General features: G+C 42.3%; 1 protein-coding gene across 5 annotated transcripts in view; it reads right to left on the bottom strand.

The window, feature by feature from the left end:
* The window catches only part of SLC35D4 (solute carrier family 35 member D4), a 136,710-nt gene that overhangs the window by 103,241 nt on the left and 5,964 nt on the right, over nucleotides 1-27,505 (bottom strand). For all 5 annotated transcript variants that reach the window (XR_005791693.1, XR_005791694.1, XM_040479230.1 and 2 more), the window contains exons 3-4: nucleotides 24,868-24,945; nucleotides 9,128-9,209 (exon numbers count right to left, since the gene is read on the bottom strand). Coding sequence is in view for 3 of the 5 variants with exons in the window: in XM_040479230.1 (XP_040335164.1) it covers nucleotides 9,128-9,209; nucleotides 24,868-24,945 (160 nt within the window). In the remaining 2 variants the exon portion in view is untranslated. The remainder of the gene's footprint in view (nucleotides 1-9,127; nucleotides 9,210-24,867; nucleotides 24,946-27,505) is intronic.

The raw sequence follows: 27,505 nt of genomic DNA, 5'->3' as shown, positions 1-27,505 counted from the left end.
TGACACAAAATGTAATTAGCCAAATTCAACTACACTGCAAGCCAATTTAGTTAGTTATCTAGGGGTACAGTTTGCAACTAATTTATTCTTAGAGTCCATTAGCTTAAAATTCAACATTTTATCCATGTACCATGGGAAATTTTTCTCTGGCTGTGAAGAGAAGTTGGTATCTATTATTTAAAATTTTTCATTATTCCCAGGGCAGCTGGGTGGCTGAGTCAGTTAAGTGTCCAACTTCGGCTCAGATCGTGATCTCATGGTTCATGGGTTTGAGCCCCACGTCAGGCTCTGTGCTGACAGCTGGGAGTCTGGAGCCTGCTTCTGATTCTGTGTCTCCCCTTCTCTCCCTGCCCCTCCCTGCTTGGGCTCTGTCTCTCTCTCTCTCAAAAATAAATAAACATTAGGGGTGCCTGGATGACTTAGTTGGTTAAGCGCCGACTTCAGCTCAGGTCAGGATCTCACTGTTCGTGAGTTCCGAGCCCGGTGTCGGGCTCTGTGATGATAGCTCGGAGCCTGGAGCCTGCTTCGGATTCTGTGTCTCCCTCTCTCTCTGCCCCTCCCCTGCTTGCGCTCTGTCTCTCAGAACAGAATAAAAGTTAAAAAATAAAAATAAAAAATAAACATTAAAAAAAGTTAAAAATATATATATTTTCTCATTATTCCCATGCTGTCCAGAGTGGAATTTTGAAGGCTTGATTGTTATTTGTTCAGGTGTTAGGACTGAGTTAGAATAGTTTTCTACGGAGAAGTTGTCCCCACCCACAGGCAGGGCCTTGGGTCACTCTGTAGACAAGGATGAGACTCCCTTTTTCACGCAGGAGCTCGGGGTCAGCTTGTTAATTTTTGTAAAAGAATGTCAATCCCATCTTCTCTTTGGGTGATTTTTAAATATGTGGGTGTGGATTTAATCTACAAGATAAAATAATTGCACCCCAGGCTTTTGCCAAAGAATGTAATTTTGAACTGTTGACTACCCAATTTTTATCAAAATCATGCATGCCAGAAACAATGTTCCTGGATGGTTGCCTACGGGCAGTCTGCAAAGGAAGCCAGATAACCAGGGTAGCAGTTTTAGCCCCAGAGAACTGCTCCTACTGAACTGTTCTATTTCATCATGCATCCTAAATACTCTAAGAATCCTAGACACTAGGCTACCACTATGTTTGTTATAAGGATGTTGTTGAAGACCCTGCCTCATTAAGTGGCCCAGTCTACCTTTTTGGAGGACACAGGACCTGAGAGTAAGGAAGCGTTGCTTTTCTTCAGCAATGACCTCACTCTTGTTTTTCTTTTAACTTTAATTTCAATATCATGGACACACAATGGTACAACAGTTTCGGGTATATGACGTAGTGATTCAACAGTTCTATACATTATACTATGCTTGCGACAGGTGTAGCAATGACCCCACTCTTATCCTACAAGCACTGAGGGTCTTGTAACTTTTTCATTTGGCCACAGAATGCTGAAAACTAAATTCAAGGCCCAACTGTATTTATTTTGTAGGATATTACAGTATGAATGTCTATGCACTAAGTCTCTCTGCAGCCTCATCTAGTTCTTCTATTATTCTCCACCTAGATTTCCTGTAAAATTCTGTTCATTAAAAAAGTCTATGTTATTTTAATTATTCTTTCAAGCCACCACACATCCTTTCTGGAAGATGGTGAGGTATTTAAAGATGTACATGCAAATGAATACATTCATAAGCTGATTTGCATGAGTTATTATTATTTCCATTAATCTTATTATTGTCATTATATGGCAAAGTCCCTAAAGGCAGAGGACCAGACTCCCCTTTTGCCAGTGTATCTCCAGTACGAGCTTGGAGGCCATCTCCGTCCTTCCTCTGTGCATCACATAAAGTAGCTGGCCTGTGTTTTAGGGGCCTTGTTGTGTGAAAAATGGACATTTTAAAGCACCAAGGTTCCTCCACCTTGGCAAGATGCCTGGGAATAAGAAAAGACCCAAGGGACAGCGGCTTGTTCCAGCTCATTCACTTGGAGACACAAATGTACAGGCCGGAACAAAGGGCAGACTGGCCTGTTTTCAGTGAATTGCTATTTTTCTCACACTTTTTACTGAAATGCATAGACATGAATGAGTTAAAACAAATATGCGTGTCCTACAGCAGCCAAAGAAATTCTGCGTTAGTCAAGTGAGAACGCGTTATCATCTCCTCCTCTTCTTATTGTCCTCAAGAAAGCCTCTAACAGAGTCGAGGGTTTTTTAAATATATTTTTAAATTGAGATAAAATGTACACATAGCATTTACCATTTTAAACCATTTTTATTTATGTATGTATTCTTTTTAATGCTTATTTATTTATTTTGAGTGTGTGTCCACGTGCGTGCGCATGTGAGCAGGGGAGGGGGGGAGAGAGAAGGAGAGAGAGAATCCCAAGTAGGCCTCACGCTGGGGCTCGATCTCACGAACCATGAGATCATGACCTCAGCCACAAATCAAGGGTCAGACACTTAACCGACTGAGCCACCCAGGTGCCCCTCATTTTAACCATTTTTAAGGTACGGTTCAGTGGCATTAAGTATATTCACACTGTTATGCAACCATCACCCCCATCCATCTCCAGAATTTTTTCAACTTGCAAAATTCAAACTTTGTATCCATTAAATACTAACTCCTCACTCTCTCTTCCCCCTGGCCCCTTGACCACTCTAAGCACGTCATAGAAGTGGAATTACACGGTATTTGTCCTTTCTTGACTGGCGCCTTTCATTTAACATGATGCCCTCAGAGTTCATCCAAGGTGCTGCCTATGTCAGAACTTCTTTCCTTCTTAAAGCTAAATAGTATTCCATTGTATGCATATTCGACATTTTGTTTATCCATTCACCCATCAAAGGACACTTGGGTTGCTTCCAACTTTTGGCTATTTTAAATAGTGCTGCTATGAACCTGGATGTCCAAATATCTGTTCAACTCCCTGCTTTCAATTTTTTTTTTTTTTTTTTTTTTTTTTTGGTGTAAACCCAGAAGTGAAATTCCTGGATCATACAGTAAGTCTATTTTTAATTTTTTGAGGGACCTCCATACTATTTTCCATAGCAGCTGCACCTGCTCACATTCTCAACAGCACTGCACAAGAGCTCCAATTTCTCCACATCCTCACCAGCACTTACTATTTTCCGGGTTTTTGATGACAGCCATCCTCGGGGGTGTGAAGTGGTATCTTGTTATGGTTTTGATTTGCATTTCCCTAATGATTAATGATGCTGAGCATCTTTCCAAGGGCCTATTAGCCATCTGTACATCTTCTTTGCAGAAATATCCTTTCAAGTCCTTTGGCCATTTTTGAATTGGGCGGTTTGGTTTTTGTTGTTGAGTTGAGGATTTTTCTCTATATTCTGGATATTAATCCCTATTGAAGGACAAAACTAAATTTGGTAATGAGGTTGATGTCCTTTATTCAAGGGAAAACAATCCTTGGATTGGGGAAGTATGGTGCCTCAGAAATAGTGGGGCACTCTTCCCAAGGGGTTCTGGGGAAGAATGAGTTTTATGAAGCATTAGAAGTGGCAACAGGGAGGGGCACCTGGGTGGCTAGGTCGGTTAAGCTTCTGATTTTGCCTCAGGTCTTGACTTCAGGGCTTGTGAGTTCCAGCCCCATGTCTGGCTCTGTGCTGACAGCTAGAGCCTGGAGTTTGCTTTCGATTCTGTGTCCCCCTCTCTCTCTCTGCCCCTTCCCTGCTCATGCTCTGTCTCTCCCTCTCTCTCTGAAAAATAAACATTAAAAATTTTGAAAAAAAAGTGTCAATAGGGAAATGGTACGATTAGCTGGGGTTGCAGATCTGACCTTATTTAGGAAGATCAAGGAACAAGGAAATAAGTATAGAACCCAGAGTTGCCGTGGTGTTTGGGGATTGGCTGTCTGGATGTACTGTGTTTCTGGTCAAGCAAAGCATTTACAGGAATGCTAAGGTTTAGTTGGTAGCACCCCAAAAAGGAGGAGCTCCGTCTTGGGCCTAGAAATTGAACTCTGTTCGGGGCGCCTGGGTGGTGCAGTCGGTTGGGCGTCCGACTTCAACCAGGTCACGATCTCGCGGTCCGTGAGTTCAAGCCCCGCGTCGGGCTCTGGGCTGATGGCTCAGAGCCTGGACCCTGTTTCTGATTCTGTGTCTCCCTCTCTCTCTGCCCCTCCCCCGTTCATGCTCTGTCTCTCTCTGTCCCAAAAAAATAAACGTTAAAAAAAAAAATTTTTTTAAAAATAAAAATAAAAAAAAAGAAATTGAACTCTGTTCAACATCTCTTATCAGATAAATGATTTGCAAGTATTTTCTCCCATTCAATGGGTTGCCTTTTTATTCTGTTGATGGTGGCCTTTGATATACCAAAGTTTTTCATTTTGATGAAGTCCAATTTGTCTATTTTTTTGTTGCCTGTGTTGTTGGTGTCATATCCAAGAAATCATTGCCAAATCCAGTGTCATAAACTCTTTCCCCTGGAGCCCTGGGTGGTTTTTTTGTTTGTTTTTTATTTGTTATTTTTTTAAGTGGGCTCCATGCCCAACACAGGGTTTGAACTCACAACCCTGAGATCAAGACCAGAGCTGAGATCAAGAGTCAGACGCTTAACTGACTGAGCCACTCAGACGCCCCTGCAGCCCTGTTTTAATAAGTCATTTTAAAAGGGTTATGGAGAACATCATCTTCAGATGGAGCAAGAAGATAAGTAAAATCCAGAGGAGGGGTTTACTATTTTGCCACCAAGCCCACGCCTTAAAAAGTAATCCTTGCAAATGGACTCTGATCAGCTCTGGTAGGAAAATAACATGAAAGAGGAGAGCTGCCTCAAATCGGCAGTAACAGGGAACATCAGGGGAAGAGTCTCCATTTTATATCAACATTTACATTCTTTTCCTTTGTGGATCCAAGTTCCTTTACGTAATATAAGAGCCAAACAAATGGGAAGGGGACCCATGGGCTCCAGTCTGCTTAACTGAGTAATTTGCTCCATCTGGGTCTAGTTATCCATGTACGTTTCCTCACCAACACCCCATCCAAGCTCCATCGCAACGTGCGGAGTGAATTTTGTGCTCATGGAAGACACATCCCAACAAGCATTTAGGGAAGGGCCAAGATCAAAGAGCTGGGTGAGAGACCAAGAGTGGTCCTGTCAAACTGCCTTAGCTCAGATTTGCAGAGTCCTTCAACTACTGACCCTGGCTTCCCCGGGGCAAGAAAACGACATGGTTTGAGCAGCCAAATCACCAACACCAGGATGGCCTCTCACTGGCAAGCTCACTAATGTATGACTTTGCACATCTGTTCTAAACACTCACCAGCACAGGCTTTGAGGCAACCCTGTCACGCTGACGAGGCTTCGGCTGGGAAATTACAATGAGAGTAATAATGACCAGTCAAGGTTGTACTGACACTCCAAAGACCAACACTCCTGCCAGCAGAACCATTATCATCGTCATCACTGTGACCTTATTCAGTGTAGGACAGCTGGAGAAACTGCCCCAATTAGCCCAAGTAGACGGGACAGCAACTACACGGTTCCTCTCTACTTACCCCAGCTCAGCCCTGATGGGCTGATCTCCCCTGGGTCTCCCCTGATGTGATTTAGGGAGGAAAGATGGTAAGCTTTGGAGATGACCTGTTGTGGTTGGACACGCTTGGGTTTACACCTCTGCTTTAACATTTACGAGTTGTTGACCCTGGCCAAATAATTTAGATCTCAGTTTCCTCATCTGTAAGCGGGAATAATTAAGTCTGACCTCATATGTGATGAAAAGTGGCAACGGAAAGTGCCCGGCACACGCTAACACCGAATATTCATAGTGTCTCTTCCCATGGTGAGCTGTGTGTCTTTCCCACTCCCCTTGGAGTTTCTCAAGGTCAGGAACCATATCTTCTTTGTTTTTAAGCGACCAGCCCATAGTAGACCCCCCATGAGTATGTGCTGAATGGATAAACCACAAGAATAATCCCCTTCCCTTAACTCTGTATATCATTCGGTTGTGAGGAGGAAAAACCAGTAAAGAATTTTCCCTGCTATGCCTTTACAGAATGAGTTAAACCAGCTTCCTCTGAGGAGTTGCACGTCAGAAGAACAGAGCTTCAACATCTTGTCAGATAAGGGAGATCTTTGTGGAGCAGAACTACCTGGAAAGTGTTCTGCATAACAATATACCCACGGATTTTAACTGAGCACTTACCCCAATTCCTTGTGGATTCATTACACTGACAGCTTGACAGCAGCATATTGATGCCTGTTTTCTATCTAACACAAGCTGTATGACTGCCTTGTGTTTAACCCACTCTATAAATTTGTAAGGAGCTATGTAAAAACAAAAACCTCAGAAAACAAAGAAAAGATGCCGGGTTGTTATTTCACTGAAAAACAATAATGAGTGTCTCTTTTCTGTGTTCCTCCCACTCTAATTGGGTATATTTGGGTTTTGGTTGTTTTCCTTTGCTCGAAGAGTTTGAATTTTGCAGCAGCTTCTTTTTGCCTGTTAAAGAAGGCTGTGCTCTAGCCCAATGCCACTCACAGTGCCAGTCACCCTGAAAATAAGCTCAGGCCAGAAGGTAAATCAGTGCACTGCTTTCTTTCTCAAGAAGTCTCACTATGAAAAAAAAAAGTCAGCTCAACTGAACAAGGTGTTTAGTGCCAAAGTTGATGTACATTCTAGCACAATCTCCTTATGGACAGGTGACAAAGAGCTCACAGATTGGCACCACATGTGGATCACACTTCGAGGAGCATTGTACTAGGTTATGGAACTCCTCATCTGCCTGAGAATGTACTGCACTGACCTTTACAATGGGCTTTTGAAGGATTTTAGGCCACCTAGTATCCTTATCCCTTCTTTTGGCAAAGCATCCCAATATCAAGGATCTGCCACACCCTGTCTCAGTCGATGAGATCCAGGTGGGGATACTGTAAGACCAGGGCCAGCCAAATGGTGCTCTGAGTCTCTCCAGCCACAATAAATGGAGATGATGATCCAGGGCCAACCAATTGGCATAATTCCATCTTCCTAGTTGGCTTTCAGACCTGGGAAGGGCAGTGGCCCTACTGCTGTATTCAGAGTGAATACCGGGACTCATGCAGAAACTATAAGGATGAGTCTCTTTCCATTAGACTTCAAGTTGTAAGAATGTGGGCCTGGAGTCAACAACACCCATAAGGGGAGAGCCTGGCTGTGAAATGGAGAAAAGACAGAGCAGAACTGAAAAAGAGACAGAAACTGTATTTGGAACCTCTGGATAAAGCCTTGCATGATCTACAACTTTTCAATGATATATATGATCCAGTAAATTTCCCTTTTGCTTAGAACAGTTTATGAGCTTTCTAATGTTTGCAATGAGAAGAGTCTAAATTAGGCCTGGACTACTCTCCCCTAGGCTATTCTAAAATCCATACATGTTGGCCCTAAAAAGACAAAGCTGAAAAGGCAAAAGGTCTGGAGTTAGAGGAGCTGTCTAGTTGGGACTAGAGGCAAGTTACCAAGACTTGCCACACCTGAATTCCTTCCTCTGTTAGGTGATTAACATCTGCCCCATCCATCACCTGTCAGGTGAATATGAGAATCACATAAAAAGAGAGAAAATCACTCTAGAAACATATGAAAAGGCACTGCACAAACAAAAAATATTGTTATTGCTAGCCCAATGATAGTTATGCAAACTTCAAAATTCTGGCATCCATCACTATCCAGTTCCTACAAGAAATACATTGTTCTTAAAATAAACATGGTGGGGGGTAAGGAGAGGCAAACCAAGAAACAGACTCTTAATTACAGAGAACACACGAATGGTTATAGGAGGGGAGGTGGGGGGAAGGGGGTTAAATAGGAGATGGGGATTAAGGAGGGTATTGTGATGAGCACCGGGTGTTGTATGTAAGTGTTGAGTGACTAAATTCTTCACCTGAAACTAATATTACACTGTATGCTAACTGGAATTCAAATAAAAACTTAAAGAAAGAATACATCGTTTTTATCAATACCTGTATTGTGCTCTAGGAGGGAGAGCGCCCTCTGCAGGCCAGAGGTGTAAAGCAAGGCAGCAGACTCAAAAGATGGACAGAATAGAGAAGGGGCAGCAGGAAGCCAGTCCAGATCTCAGGTTCTGGGCTGAGCACCAATGTGTGTGCTGTTGGTCATTTCTTGGGCCCACCCAGGACGTTTCTCCCCCATTGAACACAGCATCTAAATGACTCAAGCTTATGAATCATGCAAGAAAAATGATGGTTTAATTTAGAACTTAACCGCTAGTAACTCTCAACCACTATTTTGCAACTTTGGGGTTATCCTAACAATAATATTATCATGCAGGTAGGCAGATTTTGTGTCTGTTTTACTGTTTTCATATCTGAGATCTAAGGGACCAACAGAACAACAAACTGCATAAAAAGATTAAATCGTTCTGTAAATTTTGCATTTTTTCCAAAAGTCAGAGTACAATCATTTTCTGATAGATAGAAACAGTATGAGCAGTCAGGGTACAAGACAGGAAGAGGCATTACTGATTTTTAAGCCTCGTTCTGAGTCTCTGGTCAATGGAAGTATCAGTGGATTGTCTTTTGATGGAAAAATAACATTTTTATATTTTCATATAGTTAGTGTGCCTGGAAGAAGTTTGTTCTTTACAGTTCCCTCCTTTGAGAAGCTCAAATCTGGACGGGGTGGGTGACACTAGTAAAACAAGTGTCCCTACATACTGGGTGTCAACACTGTGCCAGGCACGTACATCACTCCTAAGCCCAGCACCACCCAGTCCACGACACCAGTGGGCAGGGTTACAGTTCCTCAGAAGCAAGGAGCAGGCTGAGCCCACTCTCCCTGCTCCCAAGGATGGCCTGTGCTCAGGTAGAGCAGGCTGGCCCTGTTTGTATCAGGCTCCATAAATATCACAGCTTTCTCTTCCTCGTCTCCATTGGTGCCTCTTCATCTTATAAAACAAGATAGCCCTACCCTATCATCTGGTTATCCTCAGTTCAGGGAGAGGGGGTAAAAGCCCCATGTTGTTCTCCAGTCTATGTGCACCATCACGAAAGCTGATGTCCTGTCCTCTATGGATCCAAGGCACAATAAGTTAAAAAGCAAAAGGGTAGAGGAAAGAGGAACTGTCTCCCTAAAAAATCTCTAAAACTTACCAGTTTGGATAATGCTCTGGAACCGGCATAGATTATGCCCACATACAGCACCGAAGCAGGAAGCCATGTCAAAACATCAGATCTGAAAAAAGGGAAAGAGACCAGAATATTTCTGTCACTTTCTGTCCAAAAGACCAAGCTGGAAGGCATGACCTTTCAGATGCACCAAATACGACGGTGATTGTCTTAACATCTCTGAGTGACCTGTGAAGTGTGTGACATGGGCTGTGTCCACTGAGAGTGAGGGAGGCTGCCAAAGTCATCCAGCTATAGCCTGTCACTCTGCCAACTACCTAGTGTTACTGATCCCACGACGGAACACAAACGATCTGGAGATGGAAAAAGGCTTCCTAAAGTTGGGGAGAGAGAATAGATCCGAATTTTTTCAAAAAATTTTTTTTTACTTTATTTATTTATTTTGAGAGAGAGAGTGTGTTTGAGCAGGAGAGAGGCAGATAGAGACAGAGAATCCCAAGCAGGGATTCTGCACTGGCAGCACAAGGCTCAATCCCACCAACCATGAGATCATGACCTGAGCTGAAATCAAGAGTCAGATGCTCAACTGACTGAGGCACCCCTGATTTTTTTAAGGTTTTTAAGATTTTTTTTTTTTTTAAGGACAGTGAACATTATTCTTTGGATTTTAAATAGCCAGAGGCTTTGAACCCATGCCAAATTATTACAAATTTTTAAAGGCTATTTACCGAGGCAATATATCAAACGGCTCCATGGAACCACAAAAGAAGGAAACAAGTGCCAAAGGACAGAATTTTAAAAAGAATACTAGAACTCAAGCTGGGTGGCCATGTGCTGACATCTTCCACCATTAACCTGGAATCTCTAAGGACTTCTGGAGGGCACGTTTCTTGATTCAATTGTGGCCACACCAAAAACTGCTTTTTTCTTTTTTTTTCTTTTTAACTTTGTTTATTTTGAGAGAGAGAGAGAGAGCAAGCAGGAGAAAGGCAGAGAGAGAGGGAGAGAGAAAGAATCCCAAGCAGACTCTCCACTGCCAGTGCAGAGCTTGATGTGGGCTCGAACTCACAAACCATGAGATCATGACCTGAGCCAAAATTAACAATCGGACACTTAACTAACTGAGCCATGCAGGTGCCCCCAAAACCGCTTTGTTCAATACAGTTTAGAATCTTGCTGTCTTCAAGAAAGGCAAAATCCCGGTTTTTATATAGAGAACCCATCACTGAGGTTCCCTCAGTCACAAACACATTTGGTCCACTTACACAAGTTCCCGGAGTTATTCTCATAATAGATATAAATAAATGAGACCATTCCAGCAGAATTTAACATAATAATCCCAGCTAACTCAATGAACTGCTCTCCTGGGATGATGCCTGCTCAAGAAATGTTCTTTGTGAATCTTATTAGCATGGGCAGGCATCTATGATCAGACCTGCTTTTGTACCCTTCCCAGGGAACCTGGTGCTAAAATGTCTCTAGTCTCTAGTTAGGCCTCCAAACCCTACTTCCTGAATATATTCATTCAGCAAATATTTCTAGCAATTTGCAAAGTGCTGACAGTGCTAGAGTTATTATTAACAGCAGCATCCTAATTAACATTTACTGAGCACTTGCTACAAATGAGGCAGTCTGCTAAGTGTTTTCTATGCTGTGTCTTTTAAAAATGTGTACAACCACCTTATGAAGAAAATGTCTTTGTTATTATTATTATTATTATTATTATCCCCATTGTGCACATGAAATAACTGAGGCAATAAAGAGTTTAATTTGCCTGTGGTCAGAAGAGCTGGTTATGGCAAAGCCAAAATTTGAATTCAGGTCATCTGACTCTAAAGCTCCAGCTTTAAGCCACCCTTTCACACTTTGCCCTCAAGGACCTCATAATCTAGTGGTAGACACTGACATATAACAAACACAGCATGATTCTGCTCTGGTCACACACTAAGCATCTAATGACCTGAGGAATATTCTCTGTTCTTACTCGTCTTACTGCAATAAAAGATGTCTGCACTTCCAGCCAATAGGTGAATAGAGAAAGGAAGATGCTATTCTCCATCTTGATGGATAACAACATCATGCTTGACATCAAACCGATTGCTACTCCTCTAGGAAACGACTTCCCCATTAGACCTTAAGCTCACAAAGGTCAAGGGAGACAGGATCCAGGCCCATGGCCCGCTGAGCACCACAAGGAGGCCCAAGAGCATACACAGCAGGGAGCATAGTGAAGAGGGAAGGAGTGCCCTGCGTGAAACAGCAGCACACCCACTGCAGCAGGCCCGGTGCTTCAGGATGTGAGCTCAGTAAGGCCCTAGGCATTTGTGCTTTGTTCTCTCTTAAACAAAGAAGACTCCTGCCCAGTCATATGCTCCAAGAGACCTCAGGGCATCTCAGTGGCCCTGGATGTGGGGGGAAAAAAAAAAAAAAAACATGGCTAGGGGAGAAGAAAGAAAGAAAGAACGAAAGAAAGGAAGGAAGGAAGAAAGGAGGAAGAAAAGAAAGGAAGCATGGCTAGGGAACACCTTGTATTTTAACCCTGTACCCGAAACACAAAGAAATGACTTTAACTATGAAAAATAAACAGATCCAGTTGGACCAGAGACTTCTGGGAAATGTTACAGAGCAGCTGTGGGAGCATTTGGATACAACCATGGAACTATGATCCACAATTATCGCACCCAGGGCCCACCTTCTAGGTGGACAGAGCCAGAGCACCATGCACCAAAGGCAGAAATTTAGACACCTGCAAAAGCAGCTGGTTGCCTAACCCTGTCTTGGCCCTCATGAGCTCTCATCAGAGACAGCTGCCTCCCTCCCTCCCCCACACACACCAACAAAAAATTATAGCTGCTATCAAGAATGATAAATACAAATCACTGGGAAAAGTGCTGCCAAAACAGATATGAGCAAAACAAGTATGAAAGGATGGGGGGTGGTGGGAAGAAAAATAATTAAAAATTGCAAAGAACTCTGCATTCATATTGTTTCAAAGTATCAAAGTTCTCACTCCACTGAAAATCTTAGGGTATGCGTTAAGTGTTGTTGATGCAAGAAGACTCAAGGGAACACCAGTCGACCATCCATACACAAAGAAAAATCTTGGGGCGCCTGGGTGGCTCGGTCGGTTATGCACGTGACTCTTGATTTCGGCTGAGGTCATGATCTTATGGTCAGTGAGTTCGAGCCCTGCATCAGGCTCAGCACTGACAATTAATTATCAGAGTCAGATAAGGGAACTTCTGCATATATTATTAATATGTCTCCCACCTGTCAAATAAACTGTAAGTTTCATAAAGGTGGGAGCCATGTATGTTTTGTTCATATAAATCAATGTAAAATATCATGCATGAATGTTATAAAAGAGACTAAAGGACTATGCCATACCATAAGGGCATCTGATCTAGTCAGTGAGGATAGAGAAACCTGCCTCCAATAAGTGATACTTGAGATAAAACTCAAAGTTCAAGTGGGTGCAGGGGGTGAGGGGGTGATGCAGAGAAGTAGAAGGGACACCATATCCCCCCCTTGGTCCATTACTCACAGCAATAAAAGTCTCTGAAGGTTCAGTAAGACTTTGTCACAAGTTGGTTCTTCACTAACTATGACTCCCAAATTCTTTTTTTTTTTTAATTTTTTTAATGTTTATTTATTTTTGAGAAAGAGAGAGAGTGGGGGAGGGGTAGAGAGAGAGGGAGACACAGAATCTGAAGCAGGTTCTGTGCTGACAGCAGACAGCCCGACACAGGGCCTGAACCCACAAACCGTGAGATCATGACCTGAGCTGAAGTCAGACACTTAACAGACTAAGCCACCCAGGTACCCCTATTATTCCCAAATTCTTTGCAACATTGATCTCATTTAATTTATACACTAGCAGGGGGGCCTGGGTGGCGCAGTCCGTTAAGCGTCCAACTTCTGGTTTTGGCTCAGATTGTGGTCTCACTCGTGAGTTCAAGCCCTGCATGGGGCTCTGTGCTGACAGCATGGAGCCTGCTTAGGATTCTCTGTCTCCCTCTTTCTCTGCCCCTCCTCCAACTTGTGCTATCTCTGTCTCTCTCAAAATAAATAAACACACATTAAAAAAAAATTGACACGCTAGCAGGAGAAATGGGCAGATGGTGGCAGTCACAAGAGCACACACTCTCTCCCTCAGAGAAAGCCTGCTTCAGGGAGTGCAGTCCGCCGACAGATGCACTTACATAATTTGAAGAATTGTTTATACTTGCTGCTTCGGGAATCAGAATTGGGATCTCTGGCTTGAGGGGTTTTCCACGACTGTTAGGTAATCTGCTATCTTAACGTGGACGGGTCAGACCTTTCAACAGTTACCTGGGGCAAATAAAATGCCTGACAACTGAGTTTTCCGTACTTTTCCAGGTTATGTGGAGATAAGGTGAAGATGGGAACTATAAAGGTGGTGCTTTGGGGGGCTTTTGCCATCTCTTTTTTTTTTTAATATTTCTTCAGGACAAAATGAAACTGTAATTTCAAAATCCTAATTAGCTCTGCTAAAATGGAGGATTATTTTCCAGGGAGATAACAGCAATAAGTGATGGAAATCACACCTGGTTCTGGGCACTGAAGAGTATAACCTTATAACATGCACATGGTTACCCAAATCTTTGGAAATTAAAAGTAGCTCTCTTCACTCCCAAGGAATGTTCCAGCTAACTAAACTTAGCTAACTTTAGCCAATAGCTCCAAGGGATGGACAAAGTTCACACATTTTCCCGGACTGTGTCCTTTCTTCTAGGTCAGGTCATCTAGGGCTGGGGGTATCTAGGGGTCACCTAGGTCACTAGGGGTGGGGCGGGAAAGACGCACAATTACAGAGCAGTGCATGGCACAACACCATGCAATAAATGTTCTCCCGGTTTTTCTACACGTAACTCCAAAGACAGAGGCCATAAGGGATTTCATGTAGATTGATCTACACCTACAGAAAATGCACTGGCCAAAAAACACCATAAAGAAAATCAAGAGATGATTAACAACTTAGGAAAAAATACTGGCAACATATAAAACAGGCTGGAATTTAATATCCTTGATGTATAATGAGTGTTAACAAATCGATAAGAAAAAAAAAATCGGGGCACCTGGGTGGCTCAGTCAGCTTGAGTGTCTGACTTGGGCTCAGGTCATGATCTCACAGCTTGCGAGTTCGAGCATCGCATTGGGCTCGCTGCTGTCAGCCTGTCGGCACAGAGCCTGCTTTGGATCCTCAGTCCCCTCTCTCTCTGCCCCTCCCGTGCTCATGCTTGCTCTCTCAAAAATAAACACTAAAAAAAGGATTCAAAAAAAATTTTTTTAAAGAAAAAAACTCAACTTCACAAAAGAAAAATACTCAGTGGATAAAAAAGAGGTATTTGCATGTGTGTGTGAGTGTATGTATGTATATTTCTCTTTCCCACACACATAAGAAATACAAATAGCCAATAAACATATGAAAAGTTACGCACACACACACACACACTACTCTTTACAGTATTACTGTATACATGCATACTCTTTACAGTATTTAAAGGTATTTCAAGTTATCCACAATGATGTTTTCATTTACAAGGAAAATAAAACTGCATTCTGGCCTCCTTGTTAGTCATCAAGTATCCCAAGCACCTTAGGGCCTGCTCTTGCTTCCTCCACCAGGAACCCTCCCCCCCCAAACACCTGCAGAGTCTACTCTCTCACAGGTTCAGATCTCTGCTAAAAAGTCAGCTTATCCCTGAGTCCTTCTTACCTAGAGTATATAAAATAACAACCCCCCCCCTCCCGCCCACTAGAACACACTCGGGCACACGCACATGCACACCTATTCCCCTACCCGGCTTTATTTTTCTCTGTATTTACTGCCATCTGACACATCATGTACTTCCATTTGCCTTTGTTTCTTGTCCATCTACCTCAACTAGAATATAAGCTCTACGAGGGCACACATTTTTGTCTGTTTTGTTCACAATGCACCCCCTGTGCTGAAAACAATGCCTGGTATATATGCTAGGCACTCCAATATTTGCTGAAGGAGTCATCACGTATTACTTTGGTAACTTAAAAAAAATGTTTCCCTTGGGGCACCTGGGTGGCCCAATCTGTTGAGCATCTGACTTTGGCTCAGGTCATGATCTCATGGTTTGTGGGTTCGAGCCCAGCGTCGGGCTCTATGCTGACAGCTTGGAACCTGGAGCCTGCTTTCGATTCTGTGTCTCCCTCTCTCTCTCTCTGTACACACACGCTTTCTCGCTTTCTCTCTCTCTCTCTCAAAAATAAACACTTAAAAATATATATATTCCTTTCCTTTTTCTGGATTGACACAACGGGAAAACAACAGCATCAAAATACACCAGAATACTCCAGGCATGACCCTAATTCACATTTTTTCCTATACTTTTCTTAAGCCCTTCAGAGGATTTGCTCTGAACAGATTTGCTGGTGCTTACAGCTACTAGGTTTTCAAGGACAGGGATGAAAGTAAAACATTTCCCACCATTTGCCTCTTTGAAATGGCCCTAATGGGTAATTCTAAAAATTTCAAATTCAATAAACATTTCTAACAATCATGTTGTAACCTACAACTGTGACAACAGAAAACTAACTGCATTAACAAACATGCTTTCTTCAATAGACATGAACTCAGAAACTTGGCATGGAGGCAGTCATTTTGTTTCCTATAATAATTTATCTTGTTTTCTTATTAAAAAGTAGTACTTAGGGGCACCTGGATGGCTCAGTCAGTTTAGCATCCCGCTCTTGGTTTTGGCTCAGATCATGGTCTCATGGGTTCATGAGTTTGAGACCCACATCAAGCCCCACATCAGGCTCCACGCTGGCAGTGTAGAGCTTGCTTGGGATTCTCTCTCTCTCTCTCTCTCTCTCTCTCTCTCTCTCTCTCTCTCTCCTCTCTGTGCCCTTCCAGTGTATTCTTTGTCTCTCTCTCAAAATGAATAAACTTAAAAAAAAAAGTAGTACTTTTCCATGCTAGAAAATTTTCAAAGTACAGATAATCAAGAAAAACATTACAATTGCAATCCTGCTACCCAAAAACAACCACTGTTAATACCTTGCTAGGTCTCCTCCCAAACAGGGCCTATATGCACATATATGAACACTGCAGCAAAAATGGGATCCTACTGTACACATTGTTTCATAATCTGCTTAACATCTTTCCATGTCAAAAAAATCATCACCAATTTATTAATAAGTGAATAATAGGCTATTGCTGGACACTGAAGTTAATCCTCTTTACTAACCTAATGCTGTAATAGTTATCTTTGAGTACATTCCCTTTTCATATTCATGTTTTTGCAATATCAGGATAAACTCCCTGAAGTGGAACAGAAGCTCAAAGACACAGGCATCAAAGTGTGGCATTAGTTACAAAATTGCCTTCCAGAGGGGTTATGCCAACTCAGTCCTCTGCGATGGGCTACATGCTAGTGTTCCCCCCAAACTCCTGTGTTGAAATCCTGCCCCACCTGTGATAATTTGGAGGTGGGGCCTTTGGGAGGTAATGAGGTCAGGAGGGTGGAGCCCTCATGATGGGATTAGTGCACGTGCTCTCTCTCTCTCTCTCTCTCTCTCCCTCTCTCCCTCCCCCTCCACCATGGAAGGAGATGAAAAGATAGACAAGAAGAGGTCTTCACCAGAACCTTACCATGCTGGTACCCTGATCTTGGACTTCCCAGCCTCCAGAACTGTGAGAAATCAGTGTTTATTGGTTAAGCCACCTGGTATTTTCTTTTTTTTTTTTTTTTTAGTTTTTTTAATGTTTATTTATTCTTGAGAGAGAGAGCAAGCAGGGGAGGGGCAGAAGGAGAGAGGGGGGGACACGGAATCCAAAGCAGGCTCCAGGCTCTGAGCTGTTAGCACAGAGCCTGACACAGGGCTCAAACTCACAAACCATGAGATCATTACCTGACCCAAAGTTGAAGGCTTAACCAACTAAGCCACCCAGGCACCCCTGGTATTTTTCTTTTTAAGTTTATTCATTTATTTTGAGAGAGAGAGAGAGAGCATATGTGAACAGGGGAGGGGCAGAGAGAGATGGAGAGAGAGAATCCGAAACAGGCTCCACACTTTCAGGGCAGAGCCTGACATGGGGCTCGATCTCACAAACCATGAGATCATCACCCGAGCTGAAACCAAGAGTCAGATGCCCAACAGACTGAGCCACCCAGGCATTTCCAATCTCTGGTATTTCTGTTATAGCAGCCCAAGCTAAGACACCTTCTACTGCCAGCTCTAAGACTGTATAATTCTCTGGCAGCCAAATACCTACACATTAGGGACAAACCAGGCACATACCACTAATGCACCTTTTCTCCACCTATAATTTATAAGATGGCACCTCCCATGCTGGCTTATTTGTCCATTGTCCTATGTGCCAACAAAGGAGGCATGATGGAATTAAATCTTGAGGTGGTCCTCACAGAATGCTGGGTCTCTGTGGTACAAGGCCCTCTGGGGAACTGCTGAGCCAGTGAGTGTGTGTGTGTGTGTGTGTGTGTGTGTGTGTGTGTGTGTGCATGTGTGCAGGGATGGATCTCACAGCAACTCCTGGGGGAAAGTACTATTTGCCATGGGGTCTGGTTTGAAAATTGTGGTGATACATAGTTTTTCTTATATGATTTATAAGCACAAGTATTGTGTCTTGTTTGAGTCTTGGGCTTGTTTGTTTTTTTGTTTGTGTACATCTCCTGTCCCTAAGGATCCTGATAAAACATTTTACAAGAAGCTAACAATAGTCTGTTGCCGTGAATTATAAAACTGTTGTTATCGAAATGAAGGCTAATTAAATTAAATCACTTGTTTTTCAAATAGAGCACGCATTATGGAAGGAACATCTGCTCCCTCAAAACACTCAGAAGTTTATCTGTTCATGAGGGCCCTTTGAGCTGAGTTCTTGAAAATTCTCTGCGTTATGCTGACACCTAGTGGAGCTAAAAATAGTTTCCAAACATAAAAATACCAAGTCTAGGTGGTTCAGCCAGTTGAGCATCTTGATTTCAACTCAGGTCATGATCCCACAGTTGGTGGGTTCGAGCCCGAGTCAGGCTCTGCGCTGACAATGCGGACCCTGTTTAAGATTCCCTTTCTCCCCCTCTCTCTGCCCCTCGCATGCGCTCTTTCTCTCTCTCTCAAAATAAATAAATAAACTTAAAAAACAGTACCAAGCCACCAAGATACTAGGATTCATACTGCCTATTGGCATTGCCAAAAACAGTAATATCTTACAATTATAAAGTCAATATTTGCTTTACAGTTTACAAGCACTTTTACATATATTAACTCCCTACTCCCTACTTAGAGCAGATACCTAGATTTCATTTTGGGGGGTCCAATCCTGGTGAACATGGTCCTTCAAGAATCCTACTCACTACTGTACCTCTTTCCTAATATTCTTAGACCTTTCCTCCTTCATTCTTTACTCTTCCTCTGACTCACAGAGGGTCAACTCCCTTAACAAAGTTCAGCCCTAATATCGCTTGAACCCAAAAACCCTGTGATTATACTGTTTCTCACAGAGCATAACTTAGAACAAGAGTCAGCAAACTATGACCCATGGGCCATATCCCACCTGTTGCCTATTGCTGAAATACCATTTTATTGGCACACAGCCACACCCATCTGTGTATGTAGTCTATGGTGGCTTTCATGCCACAAAGGCAGAGCTGAGTTGTTGCAAGACACTGTATGGATACAAAGCAACAGTGACATGAGGTGCGGTCTACACTGAAGTGTGAGTTCAGCAGATTCCTATGCCCTGCAGGTTGGTATAGGCATGACCAGCAGCCACTATAAACTTCGAAGGTCCAAAAATCCTGTCCCAAGAAAGAAAAATACTGCATGGTATTTGGAATTACATGTGGAGCCTTAAAAAAAAAAAAAAAAAAGAAAAGAAAAACTAAGAAAACAAACAAACAAAAAGTCAAACTCACAGAAACAGAACAGAAAGGTGGTTGCCAGGGGCTGGGGGCAGGTTAATAGAGGAGATTGGGAAAAAGGTACAAACTTTCAGTTATAAGATGAATAAAGTCTTAGAATCTAATGTATAAAATTGTGACTACAGTTGATAACACTGTGTTGTTGTGTCATTGACATTTCCTAGAAGAGTAGAATTTAAATGTTCTCACCCAAATAAATAAATAAATAAATAAAGTGAGGTGATGGGTGTGTTCATTAATTGGATGGAGGGAATCTTTCACAATGTGTACATATATCAAATTACTACAATGTATACTTTAAACATCTTACAATTTTAGTTGACAACTATACCTCAATAAAGCTGAAAAAAGAATTCCTGTCCTCTACCATCCCTGGCCTCATGGACTCTTCTCTGGGGAATAACCATAATCACCACACCAAAACCAATCAGATTTTATTCATATTACGTCCCTGTAGTGGTTCTCCGTGTTTCCTGAGAATGCTTTGAAAGCTGGTTTTATCTTCCCCCCAAAGTAATTTCTACATAATATACATAAAGCATTCCTCTGGGGAAAAACACAATAGGAAAAAAGATCAAAAACACATGGATTTGATGTTAACTCTCCTCTGTGAGCAAAGGTAACTATTCGTAAAATTACAGGTCACTCAAAATGAAATACAATACATTAAAAAACATATTTGAGAAATTCCAACCACCAGTAGCTTTGATGAAGACAAGCTATCTCGCTTAAAAACAAATAATTAATCATAAAAAGAAGCATCCTAATTGATTGGCTCACTGTTCATTTCTTTAGGGACAGGACTGAGTTAACTTGGAGGTTTTATCAAAGAAAATTTTTTGGAAGTATTGTTTATTTATTATGAGAGAGAATGAGTGTGGGAGTGGGGGAGTGGCAAAGAAAGATAGAGAGAGAGGGAGAGTTCAAAGCAGGTTCTACATCAGTAGTGCAGAGCCAGATGCAGGGCTCAAACCCACAAACTGTGAGATCATGAGCTGAGCTGAAACCAAGAGTTGGATGCTTAACCGACTAAGCCACCCAGATGCCCCAGAAAAATTTTTTTTCATTTGCAAAAGAGAGTGAGAGTGAGGGAGAGGGGCAGCGTGGAGCCTGACGTGGGGTCCATCCCATGACACCGGGATCATGAGCTGAGCCAAAATCAAGAGTCAGATACTCAACCAACTGAGGCACCCAGGCTCCCCTATCAAAGAAATGTTTTATAGTTCTCCAGCAAAGATCTCCAATGGAAAATTAAAGAGTGGAGCTTTCTCCTATATCTGTTAGAAATCTCTGGTCACAAAGGCATTGTGGTATAGTGTTATTAACTTAGAACTTCTCATCCTTGAAAACTTGAGAGTTAAAAATTTGCTGTCTTAGGTAGAGTGAACAAAAAGTAGTAAGTACATTAAAATTTACTTTCGAAATGTTTTTATTTAAACATGTAGTCTGGTCATAAAGGGACCGGAGGATGGCATGTAATGTCTCCAATGAAATCACACCTGATTCCGTAAGCAATGGTTCGAGAATCCAGTAAAGAGTGCCATGGTCTCACTGTCAAATGTCTTGTCACGGTGTTCTAGATCACGTTCTGGAAACACAGCCTACAGCCAGGGCTCCCACATCTGCTAGAAAAATCACTTGAACATTCTGCGGCAGGTTGGCAATGGCAGTAGAGCTGCCGGTATAAGGACAAGCTTGCGACTGAAAGCCAGTGTGATCTTTCCCAAGACAGAAGGCCTCTAAAGCATCATCCAACACTTGGTGATTGCTGGTTGCTGAGTAAAAATCTTGGAGATGGATTCTATCGGGTCACTTAGTGGAGTCATGACATGGCCAGAGACTAACCAACACAGCAGAATGGCCTCTCTGCAAAGTAGGAAATGTGGTGCCAGGTTCTGGAACTTGTTTTAAGAGGTAATCTTGGATTCTGCTGCACCCCAGGCTATAAGGGGTCTAAATGAGCTCTCATGGTATATGTTATTAAATACCGATTTGGAAACCACCCTCCAGCCCCACTGGTACAATCCCCACTCTACGATGACCCAGAGGACTCCACCCTGTCCACCTGCTGCTGTTTCCATTTTTAGTAGAGTTCAACCTCTGCCATCTCCACACAAGTGCACAGTCACACAGCAAAGCCAAGCTTTGGTTCTCTAGTAACATAATCGGAAAGCCAAGCCTAGTAGGAAACAGCAACCATGGCAAACACACACCCAGCCCAGGCATACATGAAGGAACATGGGTGCTGGGTCCTTGCTGCTAGACATCTGGTAACTCCCCTTTGCTGAGGATCTGTGGAAAATGGAAATGCTGTGCTGTTGCAGCAGTTATTAATCATAAGATTCACTAAGACACTAGGATCTTTGATAAGGCGCTTAACCGAGCTAACGTCGTGTGTGAGGATGTGAAGCCACCTGAAGAAGTACAGGCGATAGAAGTGAAAAGGTCCCTGAGAATTTAGCAGGGGGACGGAAAGGGAACAGGCCCACAGATCTGCAATGAGTAGAACCTAGCATCACGCAAGCTCAAAGGACAACAGTGTCTAGTGGGTCTCAAATTTCTACTGTTGGAGGATCATTCCTTTCAGGGAATGAACCTTGAGAGTCTTTGACTTTACTCAGCTCTACCAGTCATTCCTCCTTCCCTTCCCCCAAAAGGCAGAAGCATGAAGAATTCCATCAAGAGATGAATGGATAAACAAACTGTGGTATACATACAATGGAATATTATTCAGCTTCTCAAAGAAGAAGATTCTGACACATGTAACAATTCTGAGGACATTATGTTAAGTCACAAAAGGACAAATATTATATGATTCCACTGAAGTGAGGTATCCAGAATAGGTAAATTCATAGAGATGGAAAATAGAACAGTGGTTATCAGGGACTGGATGGAGGGAAGGCAGAATGGGGAGTTACTGTTTGTTCTGTTTGGGATGATAGAAAAGTTCTGGTAATGGTTGCACAACATTGTGAATGCACTTAATGCCACTGAACTGTACACTTAAAAATGGTCTAAAAATGGTAAAATTTATATTATGTATATTTTCTCACAGGAAAATGTTTTTAAGTGGGAACCAATGGCTTAACTCTTAAGGAAACAGGGCCAAAGTAATGTTTAAACGACTATTATGAAGTAAATAATTCACAACAGAAATTATAAGATAATTGTAGTCAGGGGCATTGTAAACAGAGTAGAGGACCCATGTTGATGAGCACCAGTGGACCCCAGTCCACAATCTGACCGTTAGTACCTGCATTCTAGACCAATCTCTTGCCTCTGTGGAGGAATAAATGAAACCATTTGGAATCAACATGCTTCATTATTTAACTGAATATTAGAACTATCACAGGCCTTGTGAATTCGGGGCACATATTTATTTTTATTTTTAAATTAATTTATTTTTTTAATTTAAATCCAAGTTAGTTAACATATAGTGTAATAACGATTTCAGGAATAGAATTTAGTGATTCATCACTTACATATAACACCCAGTGCTCATCCCAACAAGTGCCCTCCTTAATGCCCCTTGCCCATTTAGCCCATCCCCCCATCCAACACCCTGCTAGCAACCCTCAGTTTGTTCTCTGTATTTAATTAAGAGTCCCTTATGGTTTGTCTCCCTCTCTGTTTTTATCTTATTTTCACTTCCCTTCCCTTATGTTCATCTGTTTTGTATCTTAAATTCCACATATGAGTGAAATCATATGGTATTTGTCTTTCTCTGAGTTATTTCGGTTAGCATAATACACTCTTGTTCCATCCACATTGTTGTAAATGGCAAGATTTCATTCTTTTTGATCGCTAATATTCCATTGTGTGTGTGTGTGTGTGTGTGTGTGTGTGTGTGTGTGTGTGTGTATGGATATGGATATATAAAGCACATCTTCTTTATTCATCTGTCAATGGACATGTGGGCTCTTTCCATACTTTGGCCATTGTCAATAGTGCTGCTATAAACATTGGGGTGCAAGGCACTTATTGTTTAAATGAAGACCCAGTTCTCACTGAACAATCCACCATAACAATGGAGTATAAATAAAGTAAGACCTCTGCTTAAATATCACATATAAAAGTATCTTCAAAAGTATCTTCATTTTGTGAAGGTAAGGATATTATACAAGTGAGTGACCTGGCCTGATCATTCAGTAGAGCTGTCTGTCTTGTCCATATAAACTTTGACTTCATTTGCTCTTCATTTTGTGCATCATTTCAGATGAGGCATGATGTTCTGGAAGAATCATAAGAATTTATCTAGGTGAGGCAGGAGTGGCTAGCCAATTCAGGTTGTAATTTTGTCTGAAAATGTCACGGTTTTTGAGATTTCTTTTAAATGTATTCGACAAGTTGCTTTAAGAGATTCATAACAACTAATATATAATATAATGTGTGATCTGAACTGAACCCTGGATCAGAATTTGGCAGGGCGGTGGGGGGGCAGGGTGGGAGTTACATTATAAGGATATTATTGAGAAAATTGGAAAAATATGAGTTTGGTCTGTAGATGAGATAGTAGTATTGTATCAATATTAATTTCCTCATTTTGATTACTATACTATAGTGAAGTAAGAAAATGTCCTTCCTCTTAGAAAATACACACTTATGAATTTAGAAGGGGCATTTTACTCTCAAATCTGCAACTTACTCTCATATAGTTCAGAAAAAAAAAAAAATATATATATATATATGTATACATATACATAAATCTCAAGAGAAAATTATAGGAGAAGCAAGATAAAAGAATGAGGAATAGGAGTAAAGGGTATGGAAATTATCTGCATTATTTCAAACTCTTCTGTAAAGTAGTAAGTAATTTCAAAATTAAAAATTTCCAAAAATTTTAAGTTCATTTAAAAACTCATTCATCGGGGAGTGCCTGGGTGGCTCAGTCAGTTGGGCATCTGACTTTGGCTCAGGTTATGATCTCATGGTCTGTGAGTTCGAGCCCCACGTTGGGTTCAGTGCTGACAGTTCAGAGCCTGGAGTCTGTTTTAGATTCTGCATCTCCCTCTCTCTCTGCCCCTTACCTGCTCACACTCTGTCACTCTCTCTCAAAAATAAATTTAAAAAAACATAAAAAAAAATTATAGGGGCTCTCTTCTCCTCTCCTGCTAGTATTCTGTCTACCAAAAATAAATTAAAAATTTATAATAAAAAATTATAATGAAAATAATTTTAAAATTATTTTTAATAAATAATTTAATATAATAAAATAAAATATATTAATTTATAATTAATATAATAAAACGTTTTAACTTATAAAAAAAAACACACAAAAAACTCATTCATCTGAGCTCCTGGGTGGCTTAGTCGGTTAAACATCTGACTTCGGCTCAGGTCATGATCTCATGGTTTGTGAGTTCAAGCCCCACATCAGGCTCTGTGCTGACAGCTCAAAGCCTAGAGCCTGCTTCGGGTTCTGTGTCTCCCTCTCTCTCTGCCCCTCTCCTACTCACGCTCTGTATCTCTGTCTTTCAAAAATGAATAAATGTTAAAAAAACACATTTTTTTAATTAAACATAAATAAAAACTCATTCGTTGTGCTCCTATGATCTAAAACAAAGCCCAATTAATACAGTATTATAAGTTATGTATCTTGATTAATTTTAATATTATATTAGTAACATCACTAAGCAGGAAAACACACTCCTTCAGTTCTATGTGATTATAAAAGCATTAAAATCCCAAGGTTCAAAGGGAACTAAGAGATCAAGCAACTCAAATAAACATCTGTGTTTCCCAGTGTAACACCAGAAAAGATTAAATAATGTGAAGAGAATGCAGGGTATGAATCATGAATCAAGCAAGAAGATGTTGTTCTACCTTGAACTGCTGTTGATCTCAGCCCAGCCCAGTTTCCATGACACATGAAGCAAAAGTCCACCAATTAACGTCTGCCACCTGAAAAAGACAAAGGCCAATGTGAATTTAAGAGAGTGCCATAGTCTCATATGCCATCCAGACCTGGCAGAGCTCCTGGCTGACACAAATATACACATCCAAGCCTTCCTACAATTCTTTTCTCCCATTCTCTCCTAACTAGCATCCCAGGCCCCTCCTTCTCAACCTGTATTATTCTCGAATCCAGCTGTACCATTCAGTGCTGACACTGATATTCTTCTCCTCTTATTCTAGACTTTTCCTTAACAACCTCCCCCACAGTCCCCACTTCTCCCATCATCCTTGAACTGATGATTTCCAAATCCCTACGCCCACCCGGATACCACCACCCTGACACCCCACAAGCACCCAATGATAACGTGCCTAAAACGTGACCTTGAATTTCCCTTCCTCATGCTGATTTTCGTCCTCTGCCCCTAATCAGCCAAACCAGAGCCTAGATGTCATCCTAGCTCTTCTCTCTTCAGTCACCTCTCTCATCTGCTCGCAAAATCCTATTGAACACATCCCCATAACAGTTCTAGAGTACCAAGTCTTCTCTTCCCCACCTCTTCTGCCTCTGCCTAATGCAGGCTCCCATCGTGGCACTCCTCAACTCCAGTATCAGTCCCCAAACTGGTGTCCCTATCGCCAGGATGGCCTCACAACTTTCATTCTCTACCTGCAGCCAAAGGGCTTGTTCTAGAAGGCAAACTTCATTTTGCCACTTGCTTGTTTTAAAAATGTTCGATTTGGGGTGCCTGGATGGCTCAGCCATTTAAGAGCCTGACTTTGGCTCAGGTCATGATCTCACAGTTTGTGAGTTCGATCCCTGCATGGGGCTCTCTGCTGTCAGCACAGAGCCCACTTCAGATCCTCTGTCCCCTTCTCTCTGCCCCTCCCCCACTTTCTCTCTCAAAAATAAATAAACATTTAAAATAAAAAGGCATCATTTCTTTAAAAACAAAACAAAACAAGGGTGTCTGGGTGGCTCAGTCATTAAGCATCTGACTTCAGCTCAGGTCACGATCTCATGGTTCACAAGTTTGAGTCCCACGTCAGGTGAGCTGGAGCCCTGCTTTGGGTGAACACAAGCCCTGCTTTGGGTGAGCACCAGCCCATTGGGGTAAAAACATGAATCGTGCTTTGGACGAGCACCGCCTCTCTCTCTCTCTCTCTCTCCCTCTCTCCCTCTGCCCCTTCTCCCTCTGCTACTCGCTCACTTGTGCCCCCCCTTTCTCTCAAAAAACACACAAAAAAACTCAAAACACAAAATACAAAATAAAACAAAACCAGTTGATCGATTCTTCCCAGGTGGCCAGATGCAGTTCCCAGTCTCTTTTCTGCCATAAGACACTTGGGATCAAGTGAGACATTCTTCCTCTGCATGCAAAGTACAAGGGGAGCACAGGTTATAAAATAAGCACCCCTGGGGCACCTGGGTGGCTCAGTTGGTTAAACATCCAACTCTCACAGTTTGTGGGTTCAAGCCCTGCATCAGGCTCTGCGCTGTGTGGAGGCTGCTTGGGATTCTCTCCCTCCCCTCTCTCTCTGCCCCTCCCCAACTTTTGCTCTCTCTCTCTCTCTCTCTGAAAACAAACTTTTAAAAAAAATTTAAATTAGCTAACTAATTAATTAATTAAGCACCCCTGCCCTTCCCACTGTACAAAGCACAGCAGACTTCAAAATGAGTGAGAGGGTACTACAGGCAATAACTTCACCCTGTTTCACTCTAATTGCTTTACTTTAGGTGAATAATTCATAGATTTCAAAACCTTATTTTTAGTTATGACTTGAGACACCTCACCACGGAAGTGATTACAACACACCCATGTGTTGCTACACAACAGTTGAGAACTGCTGGCCTACGGGTATAAGGTCACTTGCGAGTGACACACAAGCCTTCCTGGACAGGCACCCACCCCTCTTCAGGCTCAACTCCGGTGCATCTGCCACGGGCAGCTACATTCCAGCCATACTGAACAGCTGACAGCCTCGGGAATGTGTCAGGTCACTTTCTACTTCTAGGAGTCTCCACATGCTGCCCTCTTGACACATCATGTTCTCCTACCTCTTTGTGTGTCGGTGAACACCTGCTCGTCCTATTAGATCCAGTTTTTATGCCTCCTTTGTGAAACCTTCACTAACCCAGCCAAGCAGAACAGACAGATATGGGTCATGCCCTCCAACAGTGTGACCTAGAGCAGTGGCATTCAACCCGTATGATTCTTCCCCCTAGGGGACATTTGGCAATATCTAGAGACATTTTTGGTTGTCACAACAGGGGGTGGGGGAGGGGAGGGTTGCTAGCTGGCATCTGGTGAGTTGTAGCCAGGGACTCTGCCAAACATCCTACAGTGTGCTGGACCAGCCCCCATAACAAAGGATTACCAAGCTCAAAATGTCAATAGTCATTTGAGAGACAGTGGCCTGGGGCAGGGTGGGGGAGGGCGCCACAGTGGCTCAGTCAGTTAAGCGTCCAATTTTGGCTCAGGTCATGATCTCACGGTCCGTGAGTTGGAGCCCCGTGTCGGGCTCTGTGCTGACAGCTCAGAGCCTGGAGCCTGCTTCAGATTCTGTG

The sequence above is a fragment of the Herpailurus yagouaroundi genome, unplaced genomic scaffold (genome assembly GCF_014898765.1).
Source record: "Herpailurus yagouaroundi ecotype Mexico unplaced genomic scaffold, PumYag 142, whole genome shotgun sequence".
Classification (NCBI taxonomy): Eukaryota; Metazoa; Chordata; class Mammalia; order Carnivora; family Felidae; genus Herpailurus; species Herpailurus yagouaroundi.
The sequence above is the reverse complement of the archived record's forward strand: the minus strand, read 5'-3'. Positions and strand labels throughout refer to the sequence as shown.